Here is a 26492-nt window from a genome sequence, read left to right on the forward strand (position 1 = left end):
TGCAAGGATAAATGCCTCAGGGCATACAAGGGTATGGGATGGGGGTGAATAAGGATGATTAAATGAATGAAAAAAGATTTGCTGACCTAATGAAGTCCAAGAGGGATCGATAATGCGGTCCCTGCGTCCAAGCAGTGTGGCTTGGATTATGCGCCGAGAGTCCCAAGCCATTGGTGTTAGTATACATTAAAGTTCTTATCATAAAGAGTCACAATAGCTCTTAATTCAAGGGAGGAAAGCAAGTGTGATGTCCGGTCCTCGTTCTATAGTCGGCATCACTCCGCTCTGCATCTTCTCTGCATCGCACTAGGTAATGCAGTGAAGACGTACTACTGCGAAGCAGCATAACGCGCTGTTACAAGCGTCTTTTCTTTTTTTTCTTTTAATGAATTGATAGCTACACAAGAAACGCTCACGAATTTTGACTTCGTGAGATGAAGCAACATTTACTTCCATGTGGGCATACAGGAACACACAATCAGAACTTCATGAAACAAAATCAATAGCATGCAGAACGCGCAACTCATATGAATTGATGCTGGAAAAGGTGTGAAGTAGGCTTTGCCACATGTTTAATACAATCGCGGCTAAGCCTGCTTTGACAAGTGTATCGTTGATGAAGTATATGAACGATTCTTTATTTCTTTATTTCACCTTCAATGTAACATTTGGGCAGCATGCGACATTGGGCACGCGCTGTTTGCATACACGAAGCCGTGCAACACGCATTCTTAGTTTATCAAAGGAATATTTAGCAAAGTCGCGTCCTTTCCGGCGAACGCAGTGCGTCTTCTGCCGATGATCATCGCAAGATGCACTAACAGTAGTTATTATGGAAGCCATAATTTCACTGACAAAGCAGTGCCAGCATTGTAGAGAAAAGAGCTATGGGTTTTAAGTCATTCATTTATCTAGAGTTTTTAATAAATACATGTACCCACTCACTCATATGTAACTACAGATTGAAATATGCCAGAAGTTTTCTCCACAGACGTTGGTCAGGCCCAGTTCAGATGTCTCGAGTTCGTAACAAGAGTGTGTCTAGCACTGCGTAAACGCAGTTTTAGTGATCTTAATCTTGTTGAAACATAAGTTCAGATACAATATGTCATTCTGAAACAAATATGCGGCGTATAGTAGCCAATTTACAGCTTTCGTTTGGCATAACTGTTCAGTTATGGCGAAGAAAAGCCGATAACCAGAAGCTGGACCGGCATTAGCAAGAAAGAAAGGCCGCGAGGCAACAAAACCGCTCAAAAGTTGCCTTCCGAGCTTGTGGTGAAGCCGATTGGTCACACTGCAGAGATGTGGGAGCAGAGACAAAAATACCAACCATGAGTGACTATCAATACCATTGTTTGTAAGAAACGGTTCAGTCTGGCGATGAACGGTAGTATGGTAGTTGGCAAGGGTGATGAGATACGTGCGTCCTATCCCATACATGACACGTTTGTGAATAATGGCGAGGATAACCACGAATGCATCTTGCATGTTGTAAGTTTGTATGCGACCGCGCATACCATGTGTTTCTTCGTCCACTTCCAATGTCATAGGCACGCTAATGTCATCGTTTTCCAGCTTACCAATAAACCACAATAACATGAAATCAGCCGCTAAAAATAGAAACGCTGGCAGAGAGTAGGAAAGGTGACAAAATCACACATTGTTTGATTTGCGCAATAGCGCGCGTTTATTTATTCATTCATTCATTCAAACGGCTTCTCCGCATCTTCCACTCAGCACACAGCCGCTGCAAGAGTTCACGACACGGGGCTGTAGCTAAAATAGGTAAAATAAAACACGTCCATACATATATACACAACGTGGCAGGAAGCTTGGCGCTTATGGCACACAGGTCCCAAAAATTTCACTCATATGCTCAAGCTCCTTCCAACCGATCAGCTGTACAACTATAAACAAGAAACAGCCAGTTCTAACAATGCTCGGCATATGAAAGGAGTCCGGGCGAACACACGCTCTCCTCTCGGAAGTAAACTCGGGCTTCAGCTACGCAACTTGAAAAACACAACAAAAAGTAAGTACGTGCAACCGTTTTTTGACAAGAACAGAGCAAGAATGCGTATGCAGGATCCTGCAACAATGTGCTTGGTGGAATTAAATGACGAGATTTGAATGATAAGCCACAAGCTTAATACGACTCGGAGCCAATTAAAGTAGTACCTTTACTTTACAGAAATGACATTTGAAAGAAAGAAAAAAGAGAAGTTGTGGGGCTCACACACTTTTTTCTATTATAATTTGCTCCTTGACTTGCTACACCATGCGTTTTTATAATAATAAGTTGCCTCCAGTGAATGTAAAGCTTACATCGTTGCGGCATGTCGTATTTATCTTGTTACGTATACGCACGAGGCCTAACCGTTTTGTTAACTACTGTTGAAACTAGAAGTTCTAAGGCATGGTGCCTACATATTTTGCTTTTCTTCGTCTCTGCTCATGTAGTCTGAGAAAGCAAGCTTGTTTTCGTTGGTTGCGAAGCGGTAACATTTTGTCCATATTCACGCCGATGATGCCTTCTTTTGCTCGTAAAAGCAGAAAGGCTGACGAAAATAAGGCTGCTTAAATGGTTCTGTAGCCTGTTACACAGGGCGTAAAATTTATTATGTTACAGGCTAACCGAACTTTCTGGAAGCCTTAGAATGAAACATGCCTCTGTCGCTTTTTTTTCATTGACACCATAGGCAACTGCGTAACTCAATCAAGTGTTTCTATACGCGCATGGCCAGGGCGTAAATGGTCTAATATAAATTTTTAAAAGTGAATGCTTCCTCGCACCGCACATTTTAGACGACTAGATCTCCAAAATGACGGTACGTTGGGCATTTTGGTATTCCATACTGAAGCTACTGACAGCGCGAAACGGAATGAGCTACACGAGAAAGATACACGGACAAGCGCTGCATCAGCATCGGCATTGTGTACCTTTCTTGTGCAGTTCGTGCCGTTTCGCGCTGTCAATAGTTTCAGGACTAGATCTCAATACTCCTTGGGAGCTTCAAGTGTCCGGTTATCTTCCCCGTTCAAAAACCACAAACGCAGGTGTGGTGCATGCGAGTCTTATACAAAGCCCATAGGAACCTACAAAAAAAAAAAGAATTATAATGCAGCCTAACTTGGTGTAGCCGCTGAACAAGTGCTGCGTCAAAATGGCGCATGTTCTGCGCACCAGACAAAGAGATGTGTTTACAGAACTACACACAGCAAATGACACGGTGCAGCGGCTGCCCCAAAAACTCCAAAAAAGTACAACAAAAAATGTACTAGTGCAATAAAAAGTTGTATACGACTACAAAACACCCAAGGGTCATCTACAAACGCTCCTTGAGGTAACACAGCAGGGAGTGCACAACAGGCTCTATGATTGCATTCCTGAGGTTTCCTTTGGTCGCACAAAACGAGAAATAATAGTCTGGCACTATTTGATTGGCATCATAATGACTAGAACACAAATAGCTTGCGAAAGTGAAGCCTGTCTTTCACCTGGCGAGCAGATCCATCACGAACAGACATCCAAGAACTCAAAATGCAACAAAGCATGATAACACAGACCTTTAAAAAACATTACTAGATAGTTAATAAAAGCAACCACAACTCCGAGTGGCCAGTTACCCGAAAGTAGCATATGAATGGCTAAATTTCATGTCATTATCGTCTGTGCATGCGTAGCAAGTACATTTAAATTATGCCTATATGTGCAGCAGACTTTCCACCGGACAGTATGTAAACCCTCAATGATCTTTTGTGAAAACAGTGTAGTGCATTATTTCCCTTTCAAGTCCTGCGTCCTTGGATATCAAAACTTTGTTTGTTTTCGGTGTAATTATGCAGTGAATGCGATGTCGAATATATGCTGTGTATATGCCGGGACAACTTAGGAATCAATGCCGTAGGACTTTTTTTTTTCAACCCTGATTTCGATGCGAGACCAGGATAGTTGGTATTCCATGCTGAATTGACTAGCGCAAGTACAAAAGTGGATTCCACTTAGTCGCATTTTGGAACAAGGTTCTGATTAATCAAAAAAGAAAAAGAAAGTACGATAAGTGCAAGCTTTCATGCATCTACTTATGACCTAATCAAAGCAAACACAGATGTCGGTTTAAGCCCCATGCCGTGAAATTAAGCAATACGTGCCACCAATGCAGTAACCTGTAAATGCATGCGTGATTAGTCGACTGTCATATAATTCAAGCTTTATAAGTACATGTGTAATACACACATAAAAATTTGTTTTCCTTCCTAACCCACCAGGTAAAGAAACCAGGTAAAGAAATGAAAACAGTCCAAGCATAAAAGCAGCCGTAAACTAGTGATGACGAATGAAGCCTTTTGAGACACAATGTGATCTTGTCCAGACCTTGCAAATATGGAAAAAAAAAAGCCGGTGCTTGAGAGATTAGTGATGTCTTCATCAACAAAAGTACACGGCCTTTATTTTTTTGCGCCCCGCTACATTTGTTTTAGGTTGCGGTTCAAGATGTCTGGAAAATTTAAGAGCAAGAACGAGTAGCCAAAATATCGTCTACTAGAATTGGACAATGTGTTGTCAGCGCCGCAAAACAATGAAAGAACCATGGTCACCACTGCAACGACGCCCATAGCAGAACGCTGCGAGCAACTGGCATACTCAGTGCGCGAAACCCAAAAGTTATAGTACAAGGCACCTTCATTTAAGATCTAAAACGCTGTCAACTCACAAATAAAATTAATATACTTCGCATAAAATGTATAAAACAAGATCACAGGGTAAGTTAAAGCACAAAGAAATTGCAAAAAAAAAGTAAGCTGTACCTATGCTTAGGTGTTCAGAGGACCCCGCGACCACCTGAGCACTGTTCTGACGCAGCAGGACAAGACGTGCTTTCGATCGTCTGCCTGTTCCACTCGTATGCATGCATGATTTTGTTATCAAAGCTACTTTGAAATTATTGGCCAGAACACACGAGAAGGAGATCGACCAGAAGGAGAGCCTGCGTTGTACCAGGTAAGCTGCTCGAGTATTATTTCAGCTGTATCAGCTAGGAAACTGGTCACCAGGTCTCGTCTAATAAAAAATAATGCTCGGGTATTATTGTGCTGTGCTCTTGCCCTGATGTGCAGGAACAACTGAAAGTGCGCGTTTGCAAAAAGCCCGGTCACCCGCCGCGGTGATTTAGCGGCTATGGTGTTGCGCTGCTAAACATGATGTCGCGGTGTCAAATCCCGGCCGCGGCGGCCGCATTTCGATGGAAGCGAAATGCAAAAACGCCCGTGTACCGTGCATTGAGGGCACGTTAAAGATCACCAGGTGGTCCAAATTAATCCGGAGTACCCTACTACGGCTTACGCCTCATAATCAAATGGTGGTTTTGGCACATAACACCCTAGAATTCGATTTAAAAATAAGTCCGGACTTGCAATAATTGTTCCAAAGGAAACATGATGCATAAAAACAAACAAAAGTTTCTTAAGCCAACAGTGTGCCTGCCATACGATTATAAACGTACGCGAGCGTCGGCAGGAAAAACGGCACCGAGAACCGCAAATGTTGCTCCCGAAGGCTTTGCGTTGCCAGCGACTGCGAGAGAAATGTTATGGTGAGGCTATTAAAAGAAAGTAAAACAAAAAAAAGCCTTGCCTGTGCCACCAAGGTATAACAGGCTGCCAACGTCTGCAGACTGCAGCGACAGATGACGCTGCAGTAGACGAATGTGCTACAGCGCCTCAGGCTGTCATCACAAAAAGGGCCACTGACGACACACTGCCTAATTCTAGTACAGCATATAGCCCAATTTTCCACGCGATCGATGAAGGTATAAAAATAAAAATGACACGCAAGAGGACAAACGCATGACGTCGAGGACAGTGCAATGTACCAATGGCTGTTCCAGACTAACTACTTTCCATCATCGCAAGAAAAAAATGCTGCGACCACGGAGGAAGCACACAAAATGAACTAACCGACATCACGTTTTGTAATGCCGAGTTTTGGTGGGTTGCTACGCTGGGACCCGACCCGGTTGCTCCTCCTCTGTGGGTGTAGCATTTTCTGTCCACATTTTTCACATCGTCCGCATTCCATCCCCCTATTCCACATCAGTATAGCGCAAGCAAAAATGTACAGTGGTTAACGATTCAAACGCGATAATCGGACCATTTGGCGGTCGGCAATTTTTGTGTCACCAGAAAGCACTGGCTGATCGTCGGGCGGCAAACGATGTCACAGTGCGTCACAAAGACCCTCGCTTTCATTGGATACCACAGAGCATTAGGTCCCCAACGCCTACCGGTACCACAAAAAGCGGCGGCGATCAGGCTCTCCGAGTATCAGTCATATGGGATCGAGTTTGAATCGGGGAGTACTGTTCATACATGGCCCTTTCACGCTGAGCCCAGTGTTAGCAACCGCAATGTCGTCGCTGACGACGCCAGCCCATCATATGTTTAAAAATCTAGCATGCAGCATTATACGGACATCTCGTGAATATCTTTTTTTTTTGTCCTTCCTTCGTCGTCACAGCTAATTCACAAGGCTCTTGCTGAAATTCTTAGCGTTGGTGTGAAAACTATACACGCATATCCTCCACTCCGTGCAGCATGGTCCATTATGCGTGAAAGGCAGTGATTAAATGCGAAACAATCAATGCTTTGAACACCGAGTGGAGTACTAAACGAGAAAAAAGATAAACATGGCACAGAATAATCTAGCATGCCTGAGTTTGCTTCGAAAGGCTACCTTGGCGGTCATCACAGCGCCCGTGCAAGTGGGAAACTCAAGGAAGGCGAAGCTGAAGTGCTTTAAAAACTTGCAAACAACTACTTTTACTTGAAGCGGATGTAGTGATTCGAAAGTTGCTTTAGTTTCTTGATTATGTCCACATTCATCAAATAATATGTCAAATTCTCTGAAATAAAGGGAGCCATAAGTGTCCCATCCTTCATGAGCCAAGGACAATCTATGCATACTTCAGCAGGCCGGAAGAGAAGCTACACAACGCCGCTCAGAGCTTGAAGATGTACACCGTCCATGCTCCCATACTCTATACGACACCGGTGCATTACGCATAACTGAAAGGCACTTTCACAGTTAAGGCGAGCGTAGATATACAAGATTGGCAGGTGAAAGTCAACAGAACATCATACGAAATGAACTGGCAGCAGCAGCGGCTTGATTTTTCATAATACAAGTACAACATATGTACAGCACAAGGTACTCACGGGATCAATGGTTCACGATAACACTAGTCACCAAAAATACTTTTTTTGAGCCGTGATCGAGTTAGCATGAGAAGATAAGTGTACTGGGTTGCCGGCTGTTGAATTAATGCATATACTAGGTCTGCGAATAAATATATAGCTTGAGGTTTTTTGCTTATTCTTTGAATTTTTTCCTCGTAGTAATAAAGTGAAACGTGTACACACACCCGAGTTCCGCCTGACGTGGCGACGATTCACAGACTTTGGTTTATAGCATTATTTACTCATAGTCTCTTTCTGTCCGAAACGTCAATAGACCTCGTACAATTTTATTTCTGCCTGAGCGGAGTAGAAAGAGAATGCTGACTCGGCTATCTGAGCTGATGCTTCTATTAGATCCCACCTCCGTAACTGCTGTCAGCCTGCGGGGACTCATCGGTAAGCACAACAAACCGCACTAGCCATCTTTATGTGGTGTTGCCAAAGCAATAATGAAGGACGATAACGCTATTTTGAGATTGAGCGAAGCCAAGTAGAAAACGTACTTAGGCATTGACCACTCTAATCTTTATCTCAGTATAGTCGTTGTAGCTGATGCTTTTGGCATAAGCCATACCCTTTTCGACGACCATCAGCGTATTGACCAAGCTGTAGAGGAGCAGCTTATCTGGACGTCTAGTGTAGCCTGTCACAATTTATGCCCTGCCACAAATTATGAAAAGTGTCTTTACACTCATCAGAGTTCGAAACTTCAGCGTCACAATACAGTAGCCGGGCACTAGGACAGCAATCGGGTATGGACACCCAGTCAGTAAAATAAAAGCTAGTAATTCCTGGCACAAAGCAAGAAGCATCGAGGTCCAAGTTCCTGCCCAGCAGGTGTCTTTCGCGCACACACACCAACGACAACAACGACATGCACAAGAAGGGATACTCGTAGGACCCCCCTCGCCCCCCGTCAGTCTAGAATAGACACGACCGTCCAGAAGACGTCCGCGGCGCACTTGCGCACCTTGGCCGACGTGGACTTTCGGTTTCTGGCCAACGTCTGACTTCGCACTGGTCCGGTGGCCGGAGCGCTGCCTGGTTCACTGTCTGCCGCTGGAGGCGAGGATGGAGGCAGCGCCGGCAGCGAAGGGCGCCGCCTCAACGCGAGGTTGGTCCTGAGCGCAGGGGTCAGTCGGTCCTCTCCGATGCGGCCGTCCATGAATTCGAGCACGAGGGCTGCCTCGATGTCGTCCAGCAGTGACGGAGCCGCGCGTCGGAACTGGTCGCGGTCGAGCAGGAAGTGACGAACCAGGTAGACAGCGTCGCCCAGCACTCGCCGCTTTTGTGCGGGTTCTGCAGCGTCACCCTGCCGTCGGCATTCGGCGGCTGCCCAGCGGTCAGCGCCCTTTGCCGCCGAAACTTCGGACCTGGGATCGCAGCAGGAACAGGGAATAAGAGAACGGCATCGCTTGCCCAACCAACACTCATTAAGGGCAATCTTACCGCGATAAGTTAAAACCTAGGAAGCAGCGGGTGTAAGTACGTAAACGTACGCGACGGTGACGTCAGGCTCATTTCGCCAACATTAGATAGTCGTCATGGTCCAACAAAAAGTGATACGGAAATAAGACATGTGGTGTATAGAATTGAATGTCTGAAGGCATAAATAGCAAATTCGAGGGACTTGAGTTAACTGGCATAATCATGTGCCAAGAATGGAGTAAGTGAAGACCGGGTGAAGATAAATCGCGTAGAGGAAGTATCTCAAAAGATCAACGTTGGACTAAGCCAGAACTTTTTGAAAAAACTAAAAGAGACAGAGTAAAATAGTGGGGAAAGGCAGACTGGAAGAATGACCAGACGAGCGTCCGATTTTCTACCCTGCACACAAGAGTGAAGGATAGAACGAGGAAAAGAGAGCGAGTGAACAATCTGTATACACGTGAGCATGCTCATGTCCTTGCGCTTGACTTGGGCAGATGGCTTCACTGACCTTAGAGCGTGGCTTATTCTGGACCTATAGAAGAATGTCAGATCCAAACTGCTAAGAAAACACGTTTCCTCGGTTCACACTATTGGGTGTTTTCAAGTTGTGTGTGTGCGCAGAAACTTGCAGATGGCCCAGTAGGCGATGCCACAAGTCTGTAGGCAATACATTGCCGTTTCTGCACCACTAACACAGTTGGATGCCAAAATACAGCTGATCAATAGTTTGATGCACAGCCCGCATGCGCACAGCTAGCTCTGTCTTCTTTATGCACACGCAGTAGCTCCATGCCGCACACTGCACCGGGAACAGATTTAGGATGTGTGATCTCTCTCTCCCGGTGGTTAAGGTCGCCCATTTCAAGCTGTAACGACCAGCTCATATGGTTCAGCAGCTTCGACATGTTGGCTCCTAGCTCTTTGCAGATCCGCATACTAGCAGACGCCCTGCGAGTTCCTGCACCTCACAGTAATTGTGTGGGTGACTCCACGGCCGACTGTGTACTAGAGTGAAAAAGTAAGAAGACCACTTCCGCCAACATTTTCTTCTTCAAAAACGGTCTCATCGCAGATTACGAGTCGATCCTGTAGTTTATTGCTAGGTGTGGTAGATACTTCGCTTGCGAAACAAAGACATGGAATTAGCGAGTAGTTTGCTATAAAAGAAGCGATAGTTGAGTTCTAAATAGGAACCGGCGTCTCTCATTTTTTCGGCCACCAGACACGTGTGCGTGCATGCTTGGTTGGTGCTGCGCGAACCTGAGCCACAGGGAGTCCCTGCCCAACACGAGGGCGAAGATGGTGCGGGGCAAGCGCTCGAAGGCGGCGTCAGCGAGCAGCCACTCGGCGTTGCGGTCCACCACGTCCAGGCAGCGGGCGCGCGTCTCGTTCAGCAGGTTCTGCTGCAGGTCCGCGGCGGGGCCGCCGCCGGAGACCTCGCAGAGCCGCGTGAGCGCTGACAGCGCCGTCTCCCTGTCCACGTGGTCGCCCACGTAGCGCAGGCACACGGCGAAAAGCCCGGGAACGGCGAAGGCGTGGGCCACGCGCATCACATCCAGCGCCGAGGACACGTCGTCGAGGCGCACCTCCCGCCCGTACAGGAAGCTGAGCAAAGGAACCCGGGCGGTCAGTAGCGGCTCCGCTATCGATGCGTGCGCAATCGCAACGCAATTACGCTGCTTCTGTATGGCTGCGAGAACTTTTTTCGTAAACAATGCTCCAAGCGGTGTTCCTTCATACGAAGCAACGTGAGATAGAATGCTTCGCTACTTCCTCTCAGAATTGTAAATATCAGCTGCGTGAATATGCGCTCGCATAATTAGCGTGATCCGTGAAATCTGTGCAGCGTTGAGCAAGCACTGAATGCAAGGTGTTGCATCGTGATTTTCAAATCGTGACGCAACGCTGTCATGATAAAAAAAAATTACGTTATATAAGAACAAATACGCACAGTGGAGTCATTTCGCCGTAAAATCCCTCTCACGCTTCTCGTTCTCAGCAAGTGGCAATGCCGAGCCACGATTTAAGCATTTCATGAGGTTGAAAGTGCAATCATCGGAAAGCGCACAAGTTGATAACGCCCGTTTGCCGAGTACACCAAACTATTCGCAAGTTCGATGACAATACGACAAGCGTTATCCATGCTTCGAGCCACCGCAATGAATTTCCGTCATCATCTGCATGGAGAGACACAACGAGAGACACGCGCCGTTGCCCAACAGTATTCTCAGTGCACTAAAAATTATGTCGACTGGCTCATCCAACAGAGTAAACTGCCACCATCTCCGAAAAAACAACAACAAAAATAAAATAAAGACAATTCTTGAAGCTATAGCTGCACATTTTTCTGTGCCCCTGGAAGCTATACAGGGCGTCCCAGCTAGCTTTAGCCAGAGATTAAAAATACGCGAATGCCACGTCGCTGGACAGGAACAAGGTAATGTTTGCCGTCGCTTGGAGATACTGTTTTGTTTTCATTCCACCTAATTAAATAATTAGTCCTGATTAATTATTCAGCTTCTCAAGTATTATAATTAGATGAAAAGCATCAATGAGAAAATTGTATACAGCGACATGAAAAGCTCCCGATACAGCTTTCTGTTGCTCAATACGTGTAACATAAAAGTGTTTCTCCGAGCGCTAAAGAAGTTTATTAATTAAGACTAATTATCTAATCAGGAGGAATGAAACAAATAATTTGAGTATCTCCAAGCGACGGCAAACAATGTTACCTTGGTTCTGTCCAGCTACGTGCCATTCGCATATCTTTAAACTCTGGCTAAAGTTAGCTGGGACACCCCCTGTGTATACGATGTTTAGACTCAGCTATTGGCAGCCTAGCCTGCATGGTTAACTAATCCTGCCTTTCCCCTTTCTTCTGGCTTTCTCCCTCCAATTAGTTGCCGAGCTGACATACGAAATCACATCGGACGCGCACGGCGTTTCAGCCTTCGCACTCTTCCAACGACGCAACTGCCTTTATACATACTGCTCTCCACCTTGCGGGTTTCCGCAGAACTATCACGTCGCAGCTTTTTCGTCCACAACAATCGTGGCCGGGGATAAGCGCAGACTGTAGTTGTGCGTGCATAAAGTGCGAAGAGCGACCTGTCGAACTTGCACACGCGTGTCAACGGAGAGACGACGCACTCACGGCATCATCTTCTCGAAGGCGTCAGGGTCTGCCCAGACGACTCGCAGCGTCCTGGTCCGAGCGTCGGCCTCTGGCTGGCAGCCGAGCCCCGTCGCACTGCACTGCGCGAGCAGGTCTCGCAGCACAGCGCTCCGGCTCAGCGCAGCAGCGTGCACCCGGACGGACCGGGCCTCCCCCGCCTGCGGACCGACGGCGAGCCGCACGTCGGGCGGCTCCTCGGGCAGCGGCGGCGCGCTGGGCCTCGGCGCTCGGAGGCCGGCCGGAGGAGGGCAGGAGGCGCAGCCGCACGCCACGGGGTCGGTCTGCGTGCAGCGGCTCCTCGCCGGCACGGCCCGCCGAGGGGCGGCCATGGCCGACGTGAAGGCGCCTCGGGACCCCGGCGCGCGGCGCCTGCCGGTCGCCCGACCCTGTGGCGAGAACAGAGCTCAGAACAGGCCTCGGGGATCCGGGGCTTCGATTTGCGGGCCAAGTCGATGCGCCCTACGTTATCGTCAGCAGCCGCGATGGCAGTAATAGCAGGCGTCAACTACCGACGTCGCCGCATTCGTGATGGAAGTATTATGGCAACGGTATTTGGCACTGGTATCAGTAGAAATAGTACGCGATGCTAGCGTGGCTACCGCTATTGCGGTTGTACTAATAGTGCTTGGTAAAGGCAGGCAGTGTTCTCGTGGTGCGTAACATATAGCAGTAGCAGCCATCAACCCTCGTAGATTACACGACAATTAATGGGATTCAACACGACCTTTAACGACTGACATAACACGGGAACTGTACGACAATTTTATTTCTGAGGTTAGGAAGCACAGAACGCATTTTAATTTTAGCAATAGAAAACGTTTTTAATGAAAATACGTTCCATCTGTTTCTGATCACAGCGTGTTTGCACGTTCGCAACAACGACGGAACGATACGAAGGGGTGTGATGTACACAAGGTGTTTAAGCGAACACGTTCAATATTTGTTTTCAATCGCCTGTGGCAGGTAGCGCAATTATAGTCCATGAGCTGGTGTACTCGAAGAAGCGGACATTACTTGCAAAAAAAATTGAAATGCATAATCGTCCAATTAACAAAGATTTACTATTTAAGTTTCTAATTACCTTATGGCACATATTGTAATTTACAAATTCTAGCGGGTGAGACTGCAAGGCACATCCATTTGAAAAGATTTGCGTGCATAACACCATTTACGAGACAATGTGCCGTCAAACTTGCGGTAAATATGCACTGTCGTTCCAGTTACTTTCATAACAAAATGTCGTTTTATGCATTGATGCACTAAAGTAACTAGAACGCCAATGCATTTCTCCTCAAAGTTCTGGAATTAATGTCTCGAAACTGATTTCATACCAATAATTCGTTTTAAGTGGATCTGCCTTGCGAATTTCCCGGCTAGAATTTGCAAATTGCAACACGTGGCATAAGGCGACAAGTTTAAAACTTAATTAGTGAATTTTTGTTAATTAGTCGATTATGAATTTCAATTTTGTTGTGCAAGTCATGTCCGCCTCTTCGGGCAGACCAGCTTATGGACTAGAATTGCGCTATCAGCCACAGCCAAGAGAGAGAGAGAGAGAGATAATTTATTAAGAACCAGCAATTTAGTCGGCTGCGCCTAGGCCTCCCATGATGGGACGTCGAGGTCTTGCCTCTTCGCCGCTTCGTAGGTACAGCGTCTATCGTACTATCCCATCTCGCCCAGAGTTGCTCGTCGAGATGGGAGCTGCGCAGTGCTGAGTGCTACCTCGACGCGAGGGTCACGGTATTAAAGTCTGGGTATTGATGTTTGCGCTCCCATAGCATGTGGGGGAGTGTCGTTGATTGAGTACGAGCAATAGAAACAGCGCTAAAACGACAGGACGAGTGAAGGGACACAGGCAACAGCGCTGACTAACAACCAAAGTGTCTTTATCCTTTCAGTCAGCATATATATGCTACGCCGCTATCTGAAACCACAGAATCAATAGCATTGGGCATGCGCAGGGGGATTGCAATTAATGCGATACGAAGGCGGTCTCCTTCGGAAGGAGAGAAATCATGAACCAACCAGCCCAAATGCGTACTCTTCTGCTGATTGAGCTTTACAGATCTTGCACGTGTGGCTTGGGTAGAAGTCGGGGTATATCATGTGATAGCGTGTGAGGGAGTGGTATGTATTGGTCTGTAACAGGCGAAGGGTGGCTGCCTGTGCTCTGTTTAACTTGCGGTGGGAGGTGGGGAAGGTTCTTCTTGCGAGGTAAAATGACTTCACAAGGTCGTTGTATCTTGTAAGGCGGTCGCGTCCTGCGGGTGCACCTGCACCGTCTCCGGCACGGTTGACTAGTTCTCGTGCTACGGATTGTGTAACCTCGTTGAGGTTGGTGTGTGCGGGTGGACATCGCCGGCGTGTGCTGGGATCCAGACGAGGGTGATTTGATTTTCAAACGAATGGGGGGCTTGTTGTAAGATGCGGAGTGATTGCTGAGAAATACGACCCTTGCTGTAGTTGTTGATGGCTGTGCGAGAATCGCTCAGTTTGGTGTGACAGGCTGGGTCACGAGTGCACTTCCTCGGCCGTCTCGGCATTTTGGGTAACGATGCTGGTAGCATGTCGGAGCAAGCCGCCTGCTGTGGTAACCGCCGCAAAACGACCTCCATCTTGGTATTCAGCTGCGTCGACTAAGGTGAGGCCCGCGGTATTGCCATAAGCTTTGATGAGGGAGGTAGCTCGTGCCTTCTTGCGTTCTTTGTTGTTGTCTTAGTGCATGTTTTTGAGAATAGGGTCGGTGTGTGTCCATTGCTGAATGTCGCGTGGTATTGGGTGTTTGTCTCCATGTTGGCGGTGGTAGGTGATTTCATTTCATTTCATTTATTATACCCCTCAGGGCCAAGGGCATTACAGAGGGGGAGCGGTAAATACAAAAGAATGAAGAAAACAAATACAGTTGGTTTCGTGAGTGTTTAAATGACACCTGTATATACAATATTAGCTAAGGCTTCACGGAACTGTTCATAATTAATAAGGCCTACAACTTCGGCGGGAAGATGGTTCCAGTCACGTGAGGTTCGCGGCAGGAATGATTGTTAAAAACTTTTAGTGTTGCATGACAAAATGCCGACTTTGTACTGATGATCAATTCGACGGGATACGTAAATTGGATGGGGAATGAGGTGATCTCGTAGAGTATGATGATGGTACAACTTGTAGTAGAGGGCAATACGAGACACTTTTCTGCGAGATGCCAGCGATGGGAGGCAAAGATTAGATTTCATGTTAGTTACACTCGCTGTACGGTTGTAGTTAGCAAGAATAAAACGTACAGAGTTATTTTGAACCATCTTTGATAACAAGCTTGGTTAGAATGCTGCGGCCCGTTTCTGTGAGGGTAAGCCGCTCCAGTTGGGATCTGCGTTGCGCTTCGATTAACTCGTCTAGCGTGTTGTGGATACCTAATTGTAGTGAAATTCCGTGCTGGTGTGGTTGGGTAGACCTAAGGCCTGCTTATAGGCTGCTCTGATGATGATGCCTAGTTTAGTCTTTTCAGCTTCGTACCAATTGAGAAAGGGCGCAACATAAGTAATGTGATAGATGACAAAAGATTGGACAAGGCGGATGATGTTTTCTTCCTTCATACGCCTCCGTCGGTAAAATTTTTTTGAAGGTGTTCGTTGAAACGCCCGGTATATTCAGCTTGTCTGCGTGCTTTAAAGGCCAAGTGCAATTGAATTTCACTTTGGTGCAATGGGTGCTAAATGAGTAGTACATATTATACTGAAGCAATTTTGGCAATGCTGTAGTGCTAGTAATCGTCTATTTTTCTAATTAGCAGCCTTCGTATAACACCTAGGTGGGCGACGCGCTCATCTAACTTGTGCAGCTAACACGTGAAGAAGGCTTAGCGGAAATAGTTTCAGTATTTTTCATAACTGTACACCATATTCCTTAACAATGGCTTATTTAATCAAAGAGATAGACAACCTTTGTAGAGCAAAATCTATATCAGTTTTCCATCGTAACATCCGTACTATTAATAAAAACGTAGACTTGTTTCTGCTTTCCTGTCGTTGCATGCCCATTCGTTCAGTGCCATTGCAACAACTGAGACGCGGCTGCGAAAAAGTGAAATAATGCGTTTCCCAAGTTACCGAACAGAATCAAACGCGCGCGACTCACGCGAGGGTGGCGTTGCATTGTTCGTAAAAGACGACATATCACATGTATTGTAAAGTTTCAGTGGCCACATATAGTTGCAATGACATTGAATCCCTTTTCATTCGGCTTGAGTATGACGTCATCATTGGTGCAGTTTAGCGGTAGCCTCGTAGGATTTCTCGATAAGCTGGAATCAATTTTCTGCGCTGTGTCAAAGCATCCAAATGAACCAGTGATTATAGTAGGCGACATGAAGATGAACACATATAACATGCATAACCGTGACTATAGCTATTTGTTCCAATATTACAACTACCGTAATTTAATTACGTCACCGACGCGTATAACTAAGGCATCTTCGTCTTTAATCGACCACGCATTAACAAATCTAGACACGGGGTTTACCGAAGGCGTTCCCTTAGAGCCAGTCTCTGATCATCTACCTATCTTTTCCGCTTTAGATCATCCGACTAGTACCGTGAAAATAAGAAATAACATTGTAATAAAAATATATTACAAGGTATTACGATAAGAAATTATTTGCATTAATTGCAGTGAAATATACAACGATGATATTGATATTGAAATAACTAGCCTAATTACATATCAATATTGCTGTAGAAAGGAGTAATCGCAAGGTCTCGAAGGGCCGACATGATCAACCCATGTGCCCTTAGATGACAGAGCAGATACTTCAAACACTTAAGGCCAAAGAATACTGGCATGACAAATGGCGCCATAACAAAGATAATATATACTGCTCGCAGCAGTTCAATTTAAATCTATCGCTATGATTCGATCGCGCAAAAGGGCGTATTATATTCACCTAATTACACGGACCGCTGGTAAGACGAAAAAGATGTGGGAAATTGTAGACAAAATCATAAGAAAATAACGCAAGGTAACTGTGCTTCCCGAAACCACTGATGAAGACGTTGTAGAGACTTTCAACACATAATTCGCATGTATTGTTCCATCTCTGGCTGCATTGTTAAGTGAATCAGAAAATATATCTATTTCGAGCCGCACCTCAGGCCACCACAACAAAAACCGCCGGACTAATCTTTAATAAGGTTTCTTGTTCGCAGAGTCCCGTACCGAGCACTTTCGTTATGTATACCATTGAACTTGAAGCGTGATGGAAACAGTAAGTAAGATGTCAACATATAAAATGTCTGGACTAAATGGTATTTCTATTCGAATGATCAAAGATATTATAGGTATATTAGGACCAGTTTTATGCCACTTGTTTAATCATTCCGTGAACTGCTCTAGATATCCGTCTCAGCGGAAGATTGCTAAGGTGGTCCCTATCTTCAAAGATGGAGACCGAAATGACCCTTGTGATTACAGGCCAATATCCGTGCTCAGTACCATTAAAACTATATTAGAAAAAAATATGACCCGTCGGTTCTACAAATTTATTGATGATAAGTACAGAGTTATGTGCCCACAGCAACATGGCTTTCGTCCGAATCATTCAACTTCGTCAGAAGTATTAACGTTAACTCAAATAATTAATGTAGCTTTGCAAAATAATATGCTTGTGTGTGTCATATTCCTGGACCTAAAGAAAAGCACTTCGACGCAGTTGAACACAACATACCTCTACATAAGCTACAGCATTATGGTTTTCGCAGTAGCTCATTGGATCTTCTTACTGGCTACCTTTATGAACTAGTGCAAGCATCAGAATGAACAATTTTACATCATCACCTAATAATATGCCCACTAGAGTCCCTCAAGGATCCGTCCTTGTGCCACATTTATTTTCATTATACATTACCGACTTCCCACTTATTTTTGGTACAAGTGAAGTTCTTATGTACGCCGACGATACTTGTATTGTAGTAGCAGCCGATAACATATGTGATCTGGAAACTAAAGCAAACGAAGAGTTGAAAAAAGCAAGTGAATAGTTTTTAATGAACAAACTTACGATTAGCATTAATAAGACTAAATCTGTGCTATTTCGACTGCGTCACAGATCTTGCCAGCTAAAGTTAGATTCACAAATCATTAGATTTACAAATAAACAATCTTCAATTAGACGAAGTCAGCTCATTTCATGGCGTAATTTTCTATAGCAATCTGCACTGGCAACAACAAATAAGCGCAGTTTGCAAAAGCTCGTATCTGGATGCTACGCACTCTCACGAGCACGTCATCATCTCGATACTAACACCCTGCGTATTTTATATTTTGCATTCATCCATAGCCATATCGCATACTGTAATGAATCATGGGGTGCGACGTACAAAACTTTTCTTGAACCTGTACGCAAACTTCAGAAACGAGCCCTGAGAATAATTACCCATTCATGTAACGATGAACCAAGTCTGCCTTTGTTTAATATGATGAATATTTAGCCGTGTGATATGATACACGAATTAAAAACTGCCACGTGTGTTTTCAATGTTATTAAGAACAATCTGTCTTTTCATATTTCTATATTTTACTCATCCTCTGGTGCGACCAAAAATTAAACGTACGGAAATTTTAATCTTCCTCCAACTAAGAATATTTACGGACAACGTTTGCTACAGTTTTCAGTATCTAAAATTTGGAATAAACTACCAGCAGAAATAAAAGAAGCAAATAATTTTTCATCCGTTCTTAAAAAAATACTTGCTTAGCCTGAATAATTATTTTCAATGCGAACAATCGTGATGTCCTTTTTTGTGTTAGTAGTCCGCTGAAACCTGCTAAAATATCATTTAACTAGTGTTTCGCTTTTGTCGAGATTAATAATGTATATTTTAGACCTTCATAATAACGCAGGAACTTGCCTGCAATCCTCTTAACTAGTGTTTCATAAGTTTACTTAGAAAGGTTTAATAGGAAAACATGCTTTTCACTATTTCGTATTTCCTTTTGTACGCACGTGCAATTTAGTGGTGCACGATAAATATGTGCATGCACGTGATAAATCTTATTTGTTATGTACTTGTAATTGTTATTTATTTTGCATTGGACCCGCAACTAGCCTGTGGCTATGGTTCCTACTAGTTTTGGTATTTTTGTATGTTCCACGTCTGCAAATAAAGAAATCAATCAATCAATCAGTCCTGCGGTCCCAGCATGTCGCCTCCGAGAGTCTTCAGCTCGGCTGGCGAAGCCTAATCTCGCAGCTGACGTCGAGGAGCCGCACGTTCTTCTTCGTGCGTCACTTCAGGCAAGCGGCAAGGACGGTGACGGTGCTTATTATTATTATTTTTTTAATCCGGCATCGAGAACGCCTAATGAAATTTCGCATGGCGGCTGTTCCACAGGGTTAAAATTTTTAAGCTTTCCAGAATTCTTAATGGAATGGAAAAGCTTTATTGCTCTGTATCTCAGAGAGATTCCTTGCCGCTTCACTACAAGGTCGGTTAGACATCGCCTGCGGCGCAATTCCTGTTCCTGAACTGGATCGTTCGATGAGGCGGACGCTGCTAGCGCGAGAAATCGAAACACATATTCGTCTGATTAGCATACATTCACTAATTAAATTCATAATTAATGACTTTACGGCACATATCGTAATTTAAGTATTGTAGCCGGTGAGATTGCAAGACGTATCAATTTTGAATAAACCACCAGGATGACATCAGTTTCGAGATATTATTTCGCAAAGTGTGTGAGCAAATGTATGGGCGTTCCAGTTACTCTTGTGCTTCAATACATAACAGAGCATTTCGTTAAAAGAGTAACTAGAACAACAGTGCATATTTACGGCGAGTTTGATGGCGCATATATTTCCAGGCTGGTGCCATTCTGGAAGTTCATTCCAAGTTGATACGCCTTGCAAGCCCACCGGCTACAATTGGTTAATTGCTATACGATCTGTAATTCGTCCAGGACCAGGACGAATTTTTCTTCAACTGCGAAGCTTTTCTTTCGAGGAGCCCGTATGGTTTTCCTTTGTAGCACCTAGCTACGTCTGGGTAGACGTCTCATTTTCCCTTTATTATGATCTGGAAAGTAATTAATTGAGAATTTAATTTGTGCATATTATTTATTTAGTCGAATATGTCTTTTTCATTTCTCATGCAAGTAATGTCCTCCTCTCTGAATAATCCGGCTCAAGGACGATGGAATTATGTTATCTGCAATAAAAATGCTGGAAATCTTAAAAATGATCGCCCCGCATATCTACGCTTGCTGAAGCTAGGTTTTCTTACGCGGCCCAAAATATTACTCCAGTTGGTCTTCAATTCGTCCGCTTAGCATGACCAGCGTGGTAAACGCACCGTTTGTCACGCGCATACAAATTTCAGTCTTTCATCCGACTATTTACAACATGCAAGAACTCAATTGTAATCTACGAGGTCGCGGGATCGAATCCCGGCTAGGGCGGCCGCATTTCGATGGAGGCGAAATGCGAAAACACCCGTGTACTTAGATTTAGGTGCACGTTAAAGAACCCCAGGTGGTCCAAATTTCCGGAGTCCTCCACTACGGCGTGCCTCATAATCAGAAAGTGGTTTTGGCACGTAAAACCCCATAATTTTTTTTCAATTGTTATCTCGCGCTCCTGGTTGTCGCGCTCCGCATATGCATTGCGCATTCACCGGTATAATCAGGGGCATTCGCAAGCGGCACTCTTTGCGACTCCTCCAGGTCAATGCATTCGCACTTCAGCACCACGTTCAGCTGCATCTTGGTCCACATTCGCACGACGGACACTTACAATCTGAACGGGAGTAGGCAAGAATTTCATGCGCCGGAGAATCAACCGTAGAAGCACTCGTGATGGCTAGAATAGTATAGTACGCAACGAATAGGCTAATCGGAGGTTGGTGAAAATCTCCTCGCGACGGCAAACTGAGACTAATCTGTCCTTCTGTGTTTGCCTACGCCTTATCAGCGCCTACTTCTCTTCCACTAGGACTGGTTGACGTAATGATTAGATCTACAAGATTGCGTGAGCGCGCGGGGCTGGGAAGCAATTCCAACCTGCTGCCCCCTTGGTCCGCGGCGTGCACTTAGCAACAGAGGAGGAGGGGGGGGGGGGGCGTACCACGAACCCTCTTGGGCGCGGAACATCTGGCGGCGAAAGGAAACGACCGGTCGAGATTGCGCCAGCGGCCGCGATTCGCCGCTCGTTTCGCACGCTCGGTACGTCGCTCACTTTCCTTTTTTATTCTTCTTTCGGTGCGTGCCTGCGCGAGACGCGGGAAAGCCGTTGGCCGCCGGTGGAAGGGATGGCGGTGGGTCTCGGACATTCTGAGCGACTGATCCCCATTGAAGTCTCGGACAGCACTATGGTACATTGTAAAATACGTAACGAGGGGGATGAACTAAACTGTCCTCAGGTAAACGAACTAAACTGATACTGCTTAAAATAAAGGAAACGTGATTACGAAAAAGAATGCCGAAGAACTTCCATGCGTGGAGTGACAAGAATGTGGCGAAGCCAATTTGCCTCCTCGCGTACTGATAGAGCAAGTATTCAATGTAACCACGGCCACGTAACTAAACGGGGCCTTTTATAGCGAGACCGTGCGTAGCTTTGGGGATAACTGTATCGGTAAATGATTTTTGATTCGAACCGCGACCATCCTATTGTGGCGACCAACGCCTGTGTTACGCGGTATTGCATCGAGGGCTTTCATGCGAAAGCGTTTTTTTTTTTTTTTGTAACTTCTTCACTCTCCCGCCTCCCTTTCAGCCGTCTCACATGACAGAAGGTAAAAGATCGTGGCTTCCATCCCATAGCTGCCAGTGCGGGCTACAAGTGCTGTAGTGAGAGCAGTCCTGATAACATGAAAAGTATCAATGAGAAAATCGTAGAACATCATGAAAAACTCCTGATGCAGCTTTCTGTTGCTCCATACGTGCCACATAAAAGTGTTTTTCCGAGCGTGAAAGAAGCCTGCGAATGCACGCAAAGTGCCTCGAGCGGCCACTCGCGCGGCAATATTGTGTGTATTCGCAGGCATCTTTCATGCTTGGAAAAACTCTCTTATGTAGCACGTATTGAGCAACGTAAAGCTGTATCGGTAGTTTTTCATGTTGCTCTATAATTTTCTCATTGACACATTTAATCTGACTGTAATAATTGAGATGTTGATTAATTATTTAAGACTAATAATCTATTTACGCGAAATACAAAAAATAACCTGAATACCCCAAAGCGAAGGCAAACAACATTACCTTGGTTGCATTTTTAAAGTTTGGCTCAAGTTAAGTGAAACACCCTGAATAGGCGTTCTTCCTCCTGGACGCTCTGCCTGCCTCCTCTTTATTCACCGCGCTTTGTAGGCGGTCGTACGCATGCCGACAGAATTTTCTATCTTCTTCATATTTTCTTTAAATTTCTTTTCACCCCTTCTTCGTACATCACCTGCTTTAGAAAGACATATTCAACAATGGATCACATTCGCGCCGTCAATGAGGTAAGTGAGAAAGCTGCGGACTATAGCCAACTTCTCTATATAGTTTTTATAGGCTCTGAAAAAGCGTTTGATTCAGTATATATACCAGCAGTTATGGATGCATTTCGTAGCCAAGGGCAACAGGAAGCATACGTGAATACCTCAGCAACTATCTATAAAGATTTCACAGCTATAATATATACTTAAGTTCTCCACATGAAAAGCGGAAACATATACTCATGAAGAAAGCGGTCAGGCAAGGAAACACAATCCCTGCAATGCTATTCACTGCATGCTTAGAAGTATTCAAGGTATTAGACTGTGAAGCGTTAGGAGTGAGGATCAACGGGGAACATCTCAGCAACCTGTGGTGTTCAGATTACCATGTTTTTGTCCTGTTCAACAAGCTCGATATAGCTCGCAAGAAATTATAGAGGACCTATATAGCCATCAGAATAAATGAGTAGGTTCGCAGATTATTATTCAGAAGGCTAAGGTAATGTTCAATAGCCTGGCAAGAGAATCAGAATTCATGCGATAACGTGAAGGTGTGAGTTCTCACAGCGCATGTGTTGTGTCCTTTCTTCTGTCGTCGTCTTTTGCGCTGTGTAGTCATGTCGATAGAAAAATCATTATTGGCAATCAGCTTCTAGAATCTGTGCAACAGTACGATTATCTCTGCCAATTAGTTACACGGGGCCCGGATCGTGAGAAAGAAACTTACTGAAGAAGAAAAGTGAGTTGGAGAGCATAGGAAAGGTATTACCAAGTCATGACAGGCAGATTACTGCCATCACTGAAAAAAAAAAAAGCGTAAAACTATCGCATTCTGCCGGTACTAACATAGAGGGCGGGAACTTGGAGGCTAACAAGGAAGCTTGAGAAGTTAAGGACCATGCGAATAGCAATGCAACGAAAAATGTTAGGCATAACTTTAAGAGGCTAGAAGACAGCGACGTGGATTAGAGGGCAAATGGTGGTAGCCGATGCTCTATAGGTGACATAAAGATGAATAAATGGAGTTCGGCAGGGCATGTAATGAGTAGGGCACGTAACTGGTAGTCTCTTATAGAGTTACATAATTAGTGTCAAGAGAAGGGAAGTGTGGTGATGTACGGCAGAGAATGAACTGTAGTTGGTGTGACAGAATGAGGAAACTTGCAGGTATACAGGATGGAATCAGCTGACGCAAGACAGGGGCAATTGGGGATCACTGGCCCTCGTCCTGTGGTATAGATAAAAGATTACGATGATGATGACGATGATCAAGATTATGGTGGTGGTGGTGATGACGGTGATCACTTGCAGAAATTTGCATCGTCCACCAGCGTTGAAAGCTGTAAGCGTTCGCCATGAAAGACAGGTGTCCTTTATTGTGGCTTCTGCTTTGTGTACACTTTGTGGTGCTGGTTATACGGATAATAGTAGTACATTCGCTGGAGTGGAAAGCTGGGAAATCGAAAAGGCGCACAAAAGACGCAATTATCGCGCATGGAGATGAGCTTTCATGAAAGCAAAGCCGCCTAAGTCGTCGTTTCCTTACTGGGATTAATTTGTTTACAGTGGATCTGACCGGTCTATACAAGAGGAATAAAGCGGCAACAACCCTGTTATTTCGATGAGCCACAAGTTTATTTAAAAAAAGATAGGTTAAGCTAGCTCGACTATCCATGAAAGTAGCATGTTCTTGATTTCCCGTGGCGCCGCCAAGTGGGCGAGCAATTACTACCAGTGTTCCTGGACTGCAAGGAGGCGGGGTGGTCTAGTTTGACCATTGTAAGAACGAGCCAGCATTCGAGCCATCTATGCAGGAAGTCTGCCGTGCGAAAGAGAGAGGCCTGTGTACCGGCACACGATAGACAACAACAACGAACAAAAAAAAAAGGACATAAAAATAAGCAAAAATAAACACGGGGACTGATCGGACGCAGACGGCGAGGGCTGCGCTGTTTTGTCCGGACCGACAGCCGACACCAGCGTGGGAGCAAAGCCTCGAGCGCGTCCCCAAGAACACGAGAGGCACGAGCGCCTTGGCGAGAACGCTGACCGACGCGACGTGCACGTACGTGCACCGTACGGGTTTCGAAAGTGCTGGCTGTTCGAACGCACAATTATGTTGCGCACGTCTATTTTGTGCTTTGTGTGAAAAGTACAGCGCAGTCATTCGAATGATGTCGTACCAACTATCCCCAGTTGACGCCTTATTTTTCAGTTGCGCATTAATGCTGCCTGACTCCGTTTGTTTTTATCTCGTTATGGAATACTTGGTTCTGCGTATCCTCCTATAGTATCCCACGTATGTAAGTGTCGTGGTTGAAGACCACCACCGCTGCTGTCGTCACCGAGGGTTGGCTACACCTCGCGCTTTCTCTGCGAACCAGTGCCGTTGGAGCAGAGCAACGCCAGCACGCTCCAACGGCCCGAGGAAAGGCGGCGAAGGCACGGAAACCTGGCCGCGCCGACGGCGGCATCGTTGAGGGGCGTGCGTGCTCACCGGGGGCAGCTGCTCGCACACGCCAGCGCCGACGACAGGTTGGCGCGTCCGAAAGTGCTGCTACCACCGGATGTCGTGACGGACCCTATCTCGACTGTAGTCGAACAGCCGCCACCCCCTTCGGTGTATTAGCTTGTCCACTTTCCCTGTCCTGTTTTCATTGTTTGTTTATCGCGTCCCCTTTTGTAATTGCGACATTACATCGCACTAAAGCGACGCAGCGATGTAGACGGCTGGAGACAGAAGACGAATTCAGGAGCGCTCGCCTTCAACGGGTCCTGATTTGGCGGCGTTCGTTCGCTGGCCAATATCGATAAGCAGTAACACCAGCAGGAACGACGCAAAAGAATCACAAACGTACGCATTTCAGTATAAGTTTTCCCCTGTACTTTTCTGCATCGGGGTCTGTGCCCTTATTCACGTCATAAGCTCGAACCGTTCGTAAAGACGGGTGTTGGCAAATTACGATGAGGAATACGTAATAGTGAAGGCGCGCGACCAGTGGCACTGTTCTTACAAAAGAATGCATTCGTGCATTGGCCAAGTATTCACAAGGCCTCCCTTACGTACAAGTGCTTTCCCATTGGCTCGTATTTGGGCCAGACGTGACAACCATCGGTGCGATGACGAGCCGATCGTCGCGGCGAGAACCAATCATGAACCGCACGTATTACTTAACAGAAGTTTATGGCCGCGAGTTTTTTTTGTTCCTAAATGCTCTTTACCGATGGCTGGCCACCTACGCTAATTATACATCCAACATCACTATTGATTTTAGCTGTCTGCATACGAACAGTTCTGAAAGGGTTCTGAACATCCTCGTCCAGTCGGCAACGTACACCTGAAAACGTCAGTAAGGTAATTATGTTCGTCTTTGCTTGTACTTTCGTCGTGAAGTCGTTCGCTCGTATATAACAGAAGGGAAGCACTCGGAAAACAGTGCACAAAGGCGGGGCGTTCTGCCGTTCGCTGTCGCGATTAGCCGGCGCACGCCGTGATTCGCAGATGTGCGTTACTTAGCAGACGCCACCTCTCGCCTTAGTTTCGCTGCACAGATTTATCGGGATGACGGTGCGTACACCCGTGCAATCTTTCCACAACCCTTTCAACGCCAACGGTCGCCCCGAACTTCGCGCCTTTTTCTTAAAGCCGCTTTCTAATCACCGCCGCCCGGTCACGTACGCGTCCTTCAAACCCAGTTTTACCATTTCGGGTGTTTATTTTCTTTTCTTTTTGCGTCGTTCTCCTGCGTCTTTTTGGCGCGTAAACTGACAGCCACGTGATTTGCTTTCGCGGCCCGCCATTAGCTCGCGCAGCGTGGAGCCGACGCGGCACCCGCACGTGTGTTACTATATGCACACGGAAAAATAAATAAAAATAAATAAAGAAGGTGAGGCGTGTGAAGGGTCTCGTGCGAAACGTGTTTCAGCGATCGAGAGCGACAGCGTACATGCGTAAGCGTGCTTTGTGCTTCCAGAGCATTTCAGAAAACGACATCAGCGTAAGCGATGGACGTGTGCGGTCGGCCATACGTAACTCGTTAATCGACCAAAATCTCGAAATAAACAAACTTGCTGCCCTGTGCGACTCCGTTGTTACTACTTTAGTGTCACTCACCATTTCCACCAAGCCCGCCTCTTTACCACTGCTGTTTTACACGCTGTTAGAATTAAATCACGGG

The 26492-nt window shown here is 45.7% G+C and overlaps 1 protein-coding gene across 2 annotated transcripts in view; it reads right to left on the reverse strand.

Moving 5' to 3' along the window:
• Positions 1-1663: 1663 nt before the first annotated feature.
• Positions 1664-26492, reverse strand: part of LOC142582224 (uncharacterized) — a 135919-nt gene continuing 111090 nt past the window's right edge. For both annotated transcript variants that reach the window (XM_075691671.1, XM_075691672.1), the window contains 3 exons: positions 11825-12231; positions 9931-10275; positions 1664-8612 (listed from right to left, as the gene is read on the reverse strand). In XM_075691671.1, the coding sequence (XP_075547786.1) occupies positions 8156-8612; positions 9931-10275; positions 11825-12231 (1209 nt within the window). In that variant the 3' untranslated portion in view covers positions 1664-8155. The remainder of the gene's footprint in view (positions 8613-9930; positions 10276-11824; positions 12232-26492) is intronic.

This window comes from Dermacentor variabilis, chromosome 5 (assembly GCF_050947875.1).
Source record: "Dermacentor variabilis isolate Ectoservices chromosome 5, ASM5094787v1, whole genome shotgun sequence".
Lineage (NCBI taxonomy): Eukaryota > Metazoa > Arthropoda > Arachnida > Ixodida > Ixodidae > Dermacentor > Dermacentor variabilis.